The 12,701-nt window shown below is 44.1% G+C and overlaps 1 protein-coding gene across 3 annotated transcripts in view; it reads right to left on the bottom strand.

Moving 5' to 3' along the window:
• The window catches only part of usp40 (ubiquitin specific peptidase 40), a 227,813-nt gene that overhangs the window by 171,256 nt on the left and 43,856 nt on the right, over nucleotides 1-12,701 (bottom strand). For all 3 annotated transcript variants that reach the window (XM_070876177.1, XM_070876175.1, XM_070876176.1), the window contains exon 6: nucleotides 2,983-3,129. In XM_070876177.1, coding sequence (XP_070732278.1) covers nucleotides 2,983-3,129 — 147 coding nt within the window. The remainder of the gene's footprint in view (nucleotides 1-2,982; nucleotides 3,130-12,701) is intronic.

Genomic DNA, 12,701 nt, shown 5'->3' on the forward strand with positions numbered 1-12,701 from the left:
TCTAAACTCCAATGAGTTATAGGCCCAATCTGCTCAACCTTTCTTCATAAGTCAACCCCTTCATCTCAGGAATCAACCTAGTGAATCTTCTCTGAACTGCCTCCAATACAAGTATATCCCTCCTCAAGTAAGAAGACCAAAGCAGTGCTCCAGGTGTGGTCTCACCAATACCCTGTACAGTTGTAGCAGGACATCCTGCTTTTATACTCCAACCCCTTTGCAATAAAGGTCAACATTCCATTTGACTTCCAAATTACTTGCTGTACCTGCATTCTAATTTTTGTGTTTCATGCACAAGGACCCCCATGTCCCTCTGTACTGCAGAATTTTGTAATTTCTCTCCATTTATTTAAATAATAATTTGCTTTTTTATTTTTCCTGCCAAAGTGGATAACCTCACACTTTCCCACATTATACTCCATCCGCCAAATGTTTGCCCACTCACTTAGCCTATGTCCCTTTTCAGATTTTTTGTGTCCTCACAAATTGCCTTCCCATCCATCTTTGTATCATCAGCAAACTTGGCTACGTTACACTCGGTCCCTTCATCCAAGTCATTAATATGGATTGCACATAATTGAGGTCCCAGCACCGATCCCTGTGGCACCCCACCAGTTACGGTTGCCAACCGGAAAACGACCCATTTATCCCGACTCTGTTTACTGTTAGTTAGCCAATCTACTATCCATGCTAATATATTACCCCCAATCCTGTGAGCTTTTATCTTGTGCAGTAACCTTGAATGTGGAACCTTATCGAATGCCTTCTGGAAATCTAAATACACCGCATTCACTGGTTCCCCCTTATCCACCCTGTTCGTTACATCCTCAAAGAATTCCAACAAATTTGTCAAACATGATTTCCTTTTCATAAAACCATGCTGACTCTGCTTGACTGTATTATGCTTTTCCAAATGTCCTGCGACTGCTTCCTTAATAATGGACTCCAGCATTTTCCTAATGACAGATGTTAGGCTAACTGGTCTATAGTTTCCTGCTTTTTGTCTGCCTCCTTTTTTAAATAGGGGTGTTACATTTGAGGTTTTCCAATCCGCTGGGACCTTTCCAGAATCCAGGGAATTTTGGTATTTTACAACCAATACATCCACTATCTCTGCAGCCATTTCTTTTAAGACCCTAGGATACAAACCATCAGGCCCAGGGGACTTGTCCATCTTTAGTCCCATTATTTTATGATTACTTTTTCTTTAGTGATAAGTGATTGTTTTAAGTTCCTCCCTCCCTCTTAATTATCCATTATTGGGATGTTTTTACTATCTTCTACCATGAAGACCAATACAAAATATTTGTTCAAAATCTCTGCCATTTCCCTGTTCCCCATTATTACTTCCCCAGTCTCATCCTCTAAGGGACCGATGTTTACTTTAGCTACTCTCTTCCTTTTTATATACCTGTAGAAGCTCTTACTATCTGTTTTATATTTTTTGCTAGTTTACTCTCATAATCTATCTTCCCTCTTATTTTTTTAGTCGTCCTTCACAATTTTTAAAATTTTCCCAATCCTCTGGCCCCCGACTAATCTTCGCCACTTTGTATACCATTGTTTTCAATTTGATATCATCCTTTATTTTCTTAGTTAGCCCTGGATGGCTGTCCCTTCTCTTAAAGTCTTTCCTTCTCACTGGAATATATTTTTGTTGAGAGTTATGAAATATTCCTTAAATGTCTGCTACTGGTCATTAACGTTTTACATTTTAATCTATTTTCCCAGTCCACTTTAGCCAAGTGCTCTACTCAGAGTTCTTCACGGCAAACGGGCCAAAGGTGGGCAGCGGAAACGCTACAAGGACACCCTCAAATCTTCCATGATAAAGTGCAACATCCCCACTGACACTTGGGAGTCCCTAGCCCAAGACCGCCCTAAGTGGAGGAAGTGCATCCGAAAGGGCGCTGAGCACCTAGAGTCTCAACACCGAGAGCATGCTGAAATCAAGTGCAGACAGTCGAAAGAGTGTGCGGCAAACCAGTCCCGCTCCCGCCCCCACCCCCTTCCCTCAACGACTATCTGTCCCACCTGTGACAGAGTCTGTGGTTCTCGTATTGGACTGTTCAGCCACCAAAGAACTCACTTCAGGAGCGGAAGCAAGTCTTCCTCGATTCCAAGGGACTGCCTATGATGATGATTAGCCAACTCTGCCTTCATACCTTTATAATCGCCTTTATTTAAGATCAGGACACTGGTTTGAGATCCAACTTTTTCACCCTCCAACTGAATTTGAAATTCAACCATGCTATGATCACTCTTTCCTAGAGGATCCTTTACTACAAGATAATTTATTAATCCTGTCTCATTACACAGTACCAGATCCAGGATAGCCTGCTCCCTGGTTGGTTCCGCAACGTGCTGTTGAAGGAAACCATCCCGAATACACTATGAACAGAAGATTGACGTCCCCGGATTAACTGAGTGTTCTTTCTTGATATAGAATCACAATTATCAAGAATGATCAACTTTGATTCAATTAGTCATAAAAACAAAAATGATGCTTTACCCCATGAAAGTAATGTCAATCCTAAATCTCATTTCAAATATCTGTGTTCTGTGATTGCTTAACAATCACAGAACAAAGCACCACCATGTTCATCTACCAGTCAATTCCCCATTTGGAGCACCTCCCCCCTTCTTGTTAGCATTAGGTGACATACCAGTTGTAAACAACACCTTCATCTCTGGAATTCACGTACAAAAAATCCATTCTTCTTCAAAGAACCTATAAATCTTAGAAGATTGGGAGATCTGAAACAGACAAATCATCTCTGAGCGGTCTTGGCAGTTTTCCATGGAAGCACTTTTGAACCCATCTTAAGCTCTCTCTAATTTTAAAATGACAGTATGCAAGATACTAAGTTATCACAAGATGCAAAGTCTATTTTTGTTAGTGTCATGTTGTTTATATTTGGGAGTGCAGTTTGTGGGCTTCTTCAAGATAAAACTACTTTTAACACTCTGGGACAAGCTTACCTTAGTTGCTTTAACCAGTTTCTCACATCTTCCACACTGGTAGAGATTATCATTGTCAAAATGTTCTTCTTCAACATAGAAGGTACACAGAGCTTCTTCCAGTCCACTGACACCCTTCACAGCCACGGTCAGGTCCAGGAAGTCCTCCTGCCAATTGAACCGATGATACCCATAATAGAGGCAATGGGAGAAAGTTAGAAAAGAACAAATATTAAACAGAAAACAAAATAATGAGAAATACAAGAATTAGTCAAAAACACAAACAGCAGAACTGATCTCAGTAAAATATCAGCATTTTCCAATCATTAATAAAATACAGGTGATAATTAGCTTTCATTTGCTTTCAAAATGGGGCTAGGTTGTTTAATGTCTTATTATCTTTGTGGGAGTGGGCAAGACAAGAATTCGGGGGGGGGGGGGGTTGGGAGGAAGGACTGCAAGAACTTAAATTTGAAGGAAGCCATCATAGTGGGGCTTCAGGAAGGCATAAATGGCTCAGGCACAGGAGTAATAAAGGGGATTAGGCATAGAAGGAGTAAAGGGGCTCTGGGTCAGAAGGACATGGAACTCACGTTTAGAAGTGAGAAGTCAGAAGCTCAGAAAGAGTGGGGATATTTTGTCTTAGAAAGAGTGGGAGGGTCGCAGCCTCAATCTCAATTTTGTAAGTAGAATGGAAGCAGTTGGCTGTGAGCAATAGTTAAGCTGGAATTGCAGGACTCACATTACATTATCATCTAGAGATCAGAGACTGGAACTACATTGTTGGCAGGCTGCTGTTTATATAGGAAATCCCATTATAAATGTTTATATATAGATTCCCATTAGACATTTTATGTACTTTTGAAGTGAAGTCACTATTGTTTTATAGATAAATGTGGCAGCCAATTTGGGCGCACTCACTCGGATAGCTGTTAAGAAATAAAATCATCAACAAAATACAGGTGATAATTAGCTTTCATTTGCTTTCAAAATTCGAGTTATTTGCCCCCTCTCTCAGCTTAATACACTTTCTGAAGTTTAAATAGAAAAGCTACAAGAACTGTGTAATCAGAATAGTCCACCATTTCTCACTTTGTCACATACCCAATCTCTCTGTATAAATAAAACACTGAATAAAGGAGTTTGTCCTCTAACTTTTCCTGAAATTATTTTTTTTTATAAAAGCTGAGCAAAAACTGAAGAAAAATATTTCTAGGAAATTGGATACATTACAAATGCACAAACCGTCTTCAGAGTCACAGCACATGACAAGAATATAAACTCCAAACCAAGGCTTTTGGTAGAGACTGAGGCCTTTAAGCAAAAACTTTAATTAGGATATTAAAAGACAATCCAATGGATAAATTGAAATAGGTCATTGTGAAATTATTTGAATTTTTTAAATAATATTTAAAACCATATTTTAGATATTAAAAACTTTAGTTACTGGAAAAAATGGCAAATTGAAACATTTTAAGAAAGCATTTTCACTGATTTAATGGGGAAACAACTTTTACCACACATTATTCTAGTAAAGGGCCAGCATAGACAACAATAGGATGAATGGTCTCTTCCTGTGCTGTAAACCTCTGGCATACCAGAAGTTATAATGTATTGTTCCAGGAAAGTGTCAAAGATGATTTTGTCCAATAATTTTGCAAAAAATGCAACACCAATCTCTAAACCAGTATTACTGCATTGTCTATAAAAGAAAAATAAACAGCCCTCTCTCTCTCTCTCCAAGTTACTGCATTTAAAATTACATTTATCTGCACTTCAAAGAAAAATAAATGCCATGAAAACTCAATTAATTCTCTCACTGCCAGACTGATAAAAAAGGTGTAATACTTTTAAGGTGGCTCTGGGATTCTCACATTTCTGTACTGAACTGTAGGTTCAAATTTCAGGGTTTTTATTAAACATTTCATAGAATCATAGGATACCGCACAGAAGGGGTGTGTGTGTGTGTGTATGCTTTACAAATAGACTTAAGCAAAACTGTTGATGAGCCAGGAAGTGAGTGGGCAAGAACATGGCAAATGGAATACAATGTGGAGAAATGTGAAGTTATCCACTTTGGTAGCAAACATAGAAAAACAGTATTTTTTAAACGGAGAGAGATTAGGAAATGTTGGTGTTCAGAGGGACCTGGGTGTCCATGTACACGAATCACTGAAAGTTAACATGCAGGTACAGTAAGCAATTAAGAAAGCAAATGCTATGTTGGCCTTTATTATAAGAGGATTTGAGTAGAAGAGTAAAGATGTCTTACTGCAATTATATAGGGGCCTGGTGAGACCGCACTTGGGAGTATTGCGTACAGTTTTGGTCTCCTTACCCAAGGAAGGATATACTTGTCATAGAGGGAGTGCAATGAAGGTTCACCAGACTGATTTCTGCAATGGGGGGATTGTTCTATGAGGAAATATTGAGCAGACCAGGCCTATATTCTCTAAAGTTTAGAAGAATGAGAGGTGATCTCATTGAAACATACAAAATTCTTAGGGCTTGACAGGGTAGATGCAGGGAGGATGTTTCTCCTAGCTGGGGAGTCTAGAGCCAGGGGCTGGATTTTCAGCAAATTTGTGCCCTGTTTAGCATCTGGGTGGGGTGCAAAAACAATTTTTTGGGCGCTAAACAAGGCACACAACATTTTGTTCCCGGGAAGAACTTTCGGCAGTGGTTTTGTGGCGGCGCTAAAACTTAGCGCCTGGATGATGTAAATGGGCGTGCAATGCTGCGCTAGCGCCCTGGGTGGAACTTTCGAACCTATTGCCCAAATTAGCGTCCGCCCGGGATCCCGTCAGCAAAAAGCAGTCGCATCCAGGTCGACCATAACAGCGCCATCTTGAAAAGGGATAAGTTGAGTGCATAAAAGGATTGGGAGAAGGTGGCTGCGTTTTTCATAGTGAAGTTTTATGTGAGTTTATTTTAAAGGACATTTAAAAAGATGGGGGCTATACTATGTCAGTCATTATTCCTGGCTGCTATATTTATACAGCGTCGAGCTGCAAGAAGGTTTATTTTGAACGTAATCAAAGAGGTCGCAGACGTATGGGGAGGACGTTACAGGGAACATCGTTCATACCTGCAACTCTCTGAGACACAGTGTGTTCGAAGGCTGCGCTTCTGAAAAGAAGTGCTGACAGGGATATGCCAGCTCATACAGGCAGACCTACAGCATACCAGTGGTATCAGGACTGCACTGCCCATCGAGGTGAAGGTGACTGCGGCACTTGCCTTCTCTGCCTCCGGCTCCTATCAGGCATCAGCGGGGGAACATATGCCCCATCTTGCAGCACGCTACACATTGCTGCATTCACCAGCATTGTACTGCACTGTACGCACACAGGGTGGATTTCATAAACTTCCCAAAGACCAAGGAGGCCCAACGTGAGAAGGCTGTCGGACGATTTGCTGGCTTCCCCAAGGTTCAGGGTGCCCTGCGAGCACCTTTACATAATCCAGAGGTTTACCGAAACCGAAAGGGATTCCACTCCATGAACGTACAGATCCTCTGCGACCATATTCAGCGCATCATGGCTGTAAATGCCCAATATCCAGGGAGCATCCATGATGCTTTCATCTTGCGTGAGAGCAGTGTCTCAGGCCTGTTCCAGTTTCAACCACAAGGCCAGAGCTCGTTGCTCGGGGACAAAGGTTACAGTCTCACTACCTCGCTCATGATCCCCCTCCGGAACCCTCAGACAGAAGCCTAGCATCGCTATAATATGAGAGCCATGCAGCCACATGCAACATCGTCGAACAGACAATTGGAGTGCTCAAGCAGCGCTTCCAATGCCTGGGCCACTCTGGAGGCTGCCTGCAGTACTCCCCTCAGCAGGTGTCTGAGTTCATTGTGGTGTGCTGCATGCTACACAACTTAGCCAGCATGAGGGGACAGGATTTTTCCAATAGGGATTGCAGGAGAACCTCAGGAGAGAGGAGAGAAGGAGGAGGACGAGGAACCCATGTCACCACCACCCCACTACAATCACAGGGGAGGCCTCGTGGAAACCTCGTCACTGCAAAAGCCTTATGTCAGCAGCACATAACTGAACGCTTTGCTTGGCCACTCTATCCCACCATGTTGCCTATTCCCCCTCTTGTTCTGCAAATGAGATACTACACAGGAATGGTTAAGGTGAACAAAAGAATTTATCAAACATTGGAAAATGTTATAACTTTGTAAACATAATTTGAAAACGTTGAAACTTTAATAAAATAACATAAACTGTAATTAAACTACAACACCCCCTGCCCCACAGTCTTTTACTACCGTCTTTCCCCCCCGCACCCCTCCTCCTCCAGCCCATTACCTTTAGCCCTCTCCCGCTCCTCATATCCAAAGTGGCACCATGATGGCAACATTGTCAGAGCGCTGCTGTGTTGGGTGGGAGAGACATTGGAGACATGTCCTGAGGAGACACTGGACCAGCTCGTAATGTGGAAGGCCCGGCTTGTGACTGGCGAGCCTCTTCATCAGCGTCGCCAGTCACAAGTGGTGTGGGGGTGTGTCTGGGTGTCACACTGGGCAACTCGGAAAGACTGCTCGCCACACTTTCCGGGACTCCAGTGACTGGTGGAGGCCACCGGCCTTGTGCGGGCAGTGATGGCCTCGCAGGTTTCGCACCTCGCACTGACAATCTGCGACCCTACCTCCATTATGGTCGCTTTCAGACTGTCGATGCTCACGGAAATCCTACACAGGACATCAAGCAGCTGACTGGTGAGCCTGATGCTCTCCCTGGTCATTCCCACCATGTCCAGTTCTACATCTGACTGTGTCAGCAGACTAGAGAGATGGCAAACGGGATTCGACCCCAGAGCTACGTTGCTGCACGCAACTAGTCCCAGGAGCCTCAAAGATCTCAAAGCCCGGGAATGCAGCTGCATCCTCAAACGAGGCATTTGCCGGTGGTAGAAGAGGTGTAGACTGCATCTGCACTCCCACCCCCCACAACCCCGGAGTCAACTGCTCCGTCAACTCCTTTTCCTCGAATTCCTCCTCTTCCACATGTTGCGCTGATGTGGAGGGTTGATCCCAGGATTCGGCGCCTCCGACTGGTCATCTGGAAGTAGAAAGCAACAGACGAGTGGTTAGCAGCAGGGGAGGGGGCAGGAGGACGGTCACATAGCACAGGCTCATTTGAAGGACGCCGCGACTCCATTATGTCTAGTCCAGAGACAATGCATGACATTACCCCAACTCTAATCCACAGACACTGCATGACATTACCCCAACCCAGCCCAGGGAGCGTGCAGGACTTAGCCTCAGGATGCAAGCGGGGGTCATCACCCCCAGTGGCAGCTGTCCGACCAGAGATGCCGATGAGGCCTGCCACTCACTCCTCCAGTTCTGTAAGTGAAAGGGTCTGAGGTGGACCACCGCCTGTCCTCACCCGTTCGCGGCGATTGTGTGACTTCTTTGCCTGCAAAGATGACAATGGGAATGGTTACCAGAGGATCCCATCTACTCTTATGGCACACACACAGATAGCCACCAAAGCACTTATACCATACTGTGTAAATGTAATACAGTCCTCCGTTTAATGGCCTTGGAAGTTGCACATGGCTCATCAGGAGGACATCAAAGTGCAGAAACACCTTATGAGATCTCAGAAAACAATCTTAATAATCTGTAAAGATCATTCATGGCAAATAGGGTGCCACATTAAGCCTATCTTTGTGTCCTGCATTTTAGGAGGCAACCCACAGAGTGCTCAGAGACAGCAACAGCATGAGAACAAATAGTGTGTTAGATTTATAATTTAAGTAATAAAGGAGTGCATGAATAAAAAATTGTACTCACTAACGACCCTCGAAAGATCATTGAACTTTTTCCAGCACTGTGTTGCAGTCCTTATTACTGTATCTAAGGCCTCCTCAGCTATCTCTCTCCAGATCCTGTTAAAAATCGCTGGCAGGGGTCTCGATCCACCCCTCTAGCGGAGTTCCTGCCATCTCCTCTCCACAACTCCAAGGGCTTAATTAGTCTCCTGTGTGAATCTTCTGGCACGCTGACTGCTATCCTCCTCCTCCTCCTCCTCCATCTCCATCATGAAAATCGAATTATAAAATGGCTGATTCAGCCGCTGGTGTACTGTGCAAGTGCGCGGCGGCCACGCCCTGCATTAGCGTTTGCAATCGGACAGCAGATCAGAAGCGCGGAACTTTAGGTTCCGGCGCACAAATTCTGTGGTGCAATGCCGGAGTTAGCGCTAATGCCCGTCGTGAACTTTCATTTGGCGAAAGTTGCATGCTCTAGCGCTAACCCGCCACAAAAATTTTGATTTTGCCGCGATTTGCGTCCGAAAACGGGCGAAATCGCAAAAAGCCAAAAATCCAGCCCCAAGGGTCACAGTCTCAGAATAAGAGGTCAGCCATTTAGGACTGAGATGAGGAGAAATTTCATCTCTCAGAGGGTGGTGAATGTTTGGAATTCTCTACCCCAGAGGGCTGTGGATGATCAGTCAAATATATTTAAGACAGAGATCGATAGATTTTTGAATATTAAGGGAATCAAGGGATATGGGGACAGTGCACAAATGTGAAGTCGAGGTACAAGATCAGCCATGATCTTATTGAATGGCAGAGCAGGTTCGACGAGCCAAATGATCTACTCCTGCTCCTAATACTTATGTTCTTATGAAATCAGAGAAATTAAGAGGGGTGACTGAACGCTTGGTCAAAGAGATTTTGAAGAGGTTTTTAAAAAGGTGGAGATATTTAGGGAGGGAGTTCCAGAAAATTGGGATGTGGTGGCAAAAGGCTCTGCTATTGGTGGCACATCAAAGGGAAGAACAGAATCAAAAGAACATAGCATTTGGAAGTGGCTGTAGGGCTAGAGCGAGGCCATGGAGGGATTTATAAACAAGAACAAGGATTTTGAATTTAATGTGCTGGGGGATAGAGGAACATCCAGTAGAGTGGACAGGGGAGAACCAGATGATGTGGTGTATTTGGACTTTCAGAAGGCTTTCGACAAGGTCCCACACAAGAGATTAATGTGCAAAGTTAAAGCACATGGGATTGGGGGTAGTTTGCTGACGTGGATTGAGAACTGGTTGGCAGACAGGAAGCAAAGAGTAGGAATAAATGGATACATTTCAGAATGGCAGGCAGTGACTAGTGGGGTACCGCAAGGTTCTGTGCTGGGGCCCCAGCTATTTACATTGTACATTTAATGATTTAGACGAGGGGATTAAATGTAGTATCTCCAAATTTGCGGATGACACTAAGTTGGGTGGCAGTGTGAGCTGCGAGGAGGATGCTATGAGGCTGCAGAGCGACTTGGATAGGTTAGGTGAGTGGGCAAATGCATGGCAGATGAAGTATAATGTGGATAAATGTGAGGTTATCCACTTTGGTGGTAAAAACAGAGAGACAGACTATTATCTGAATGGTGACAGATTAGGAAAAGGGAAGGTGCAACGAGACCTGGGTGTCATGGTACATCAGTCATTGAAGGTTGGCATGCAGGTACAGCAGATGGTTAAGAAAGCAAATGGCATGTTGGCCATCATAGCGAGGGGATTTGAGTACAGGGGCAGGGAGGTGTTACTACAATTGTACAGGGCCTTGGTGAGGCCACAGCTGGAGTATTGTGTACAGTTTTGGTCTCCTAACTTGAGGAAGGACATTCTTGCTATTCAGGGAGTGCAGCAAAAGTTCACCAGACTGATTCCTGGGATGGCGGGACTGACATATCAAGAAAGACTGGATCAACTGGGCTTGTATTCACTGGAGTTCAGAAGAATGAGAGGGCATCTCATAGAAACGTTTAACATTCTGACGAGTTTAGACAGGTTAAATGCAGGAAGAATGTTCCCAATGTTGGGAAATCCAGAACCAGGGGACACAGTCTAAGGATAAGGGGGAAGCCATTTAGGACCGAGATGAGGAGGAATTTCTTCACCCAGAGAGTGGTGAACCTGTGGAATTCTCTACCACAGAAAGTTGTTGAGGCCAATTCACTAAATATATTCAAAAAGGAGTTAGATGTATTCCTTACTACTAGGGGGATCAAGGGGTATGGCGAGAAAGCAGGAATGGTGTACTGAAGTTGCATGTTCAGCTATGAACTCATTGAATGGCGGTGCAGGCTCAAAGGGCCGAATGGCCTACTCCTGCACCTATTTTCTATGTTTTTATGAAATAAGAGTTAATTCAGCCCCTCGAGCCTGTTCTGCCATTCAATTATATCATAGCTGGTCTGTATCTTAACTCCTTTACCTGCCTTGATTCCTTAACCGTTAATGCTCTTGCGTAACAAAAATCTATCAATCTCAGAGAGGCAATGTAGATCAGCAAGGCAGGGGTAATGTGCTTTAATTGCAGGGCAGGATGTGCACAGAGTTTAGGACAATTTGGATTTTATACAAGGTGGAGGATGGATGGTCAGCAAGAACAGCGTCAGAATAGTTGAGGTGACAAAGCCACGTGTAAGGGTTTCAGTGACAGGGGTGCTGATGCAAGGGCTGAGATAAGCGATGTTCTGGAGATGGATGCAAGCGGTTTTAGTGATGGAAAAAATACGGGGCTCAAAGTTCAGCTCAGATTATAACAGGACAACATGTTTGCGAGTGGTCTGGAGATAGATTAGTGGCAAAACAGTGGTATTTGTGATGAGATCCATAAGGCAATGGCTTCAATCTTTCTGCTGTTCAGCTGGAGAAGGGTGTGACTCATGCAGGACTTCATCTCAGTCAAACAGTCTGACAGAACTGAGGCAATCGAAGGATCAAGAGAAATGATGGAAAGGTAGAGCTGTGTATAAAATAACACTAAGCAAAATTCTGTTTTTTATGCCATGAAACTGTCATAGTGTATTTGGAGCTCCTGTGGCACTGTTACGCAGCAGCACTGACATTATACAATCACAGAATGGTTACAGCATTATTTATTGTATTACTTCAATACAGAAACGAATATCTTGTTTGCATAATGCTTGTGAAAAGATTATGATCATCATGCTGGTAGGATACAGCAGCATTCACACCCCACTTTAGGAACAAAATAACGGCAAGTATTTGTACAACGTCCTTACTTGTGCATAAACGTCATATGGACTAATAATTCGAAGAGATCTTAACTGCCAATAGATCAAACAGCAGAATAAAGTTTTGTGTAAAAGCATTTAAGTCTCTGGAAATCGTACGTGTGTGCTAATATCCTATTCTCATTTGAAGAGAACTTCTCAAAGATTGAAGGTGCTTTCTGCAATTCATTTAAGAAAACTAGACAGCACTTTTGCTTCTAATGACAGGAAGATATACATGGCTCTTTATTTAGGTATGAAACACACTGCTACTTATGCAGAAACACTGGGCCCAAGTTTCAACTAATCCTTAGAATGGCGCACCTCCAAGAAGCCGAGTGCGGCGAGTTTCTGAAATAAAAAGCTTGCCTAAACCTTACCGCGGTATTCTCGATGTTCATCAGGCCTCCACTGGACTCGGCGCAGCGCAGCAGGAGCAGCGGGGGACGGAGCTATGGACGTGCCGTGTCAACACAGCCGGCAAGGCGGTGGAGCTAGGACCCAGCGTGTCCGAGTGCCGGCAGCGTTACGCATGCGCGTTGGAGCATGCGCGCATGCGCAATGGCTCACAAACATTGGCAATCGGCCATCTTTAAAGGTGGCCCATAGCCCCTAGCCGAACAGCCCGAAAAGACGCTGCTGCTGCGTGTGCTGCTGGCTCCCGGTGCTCGAATCCCGCCCCTAGCCCATGGCCGAATGG

This window comes from Pristiophorus japonicus, chromosome 3 (genome assembly GCF_044704955.1).
Source record: "Pristiophorus japonicus isolate sPriJap1 chromosome 3, sPriJap1.hap1, whole genome shotgun sequence".
Lineage (NCBI taxonomy): Eukaryota > Metazoa > Chordata > Chondrichthyes > Pristiophoridae > Pristiophorus > Pristiophorus japonicus.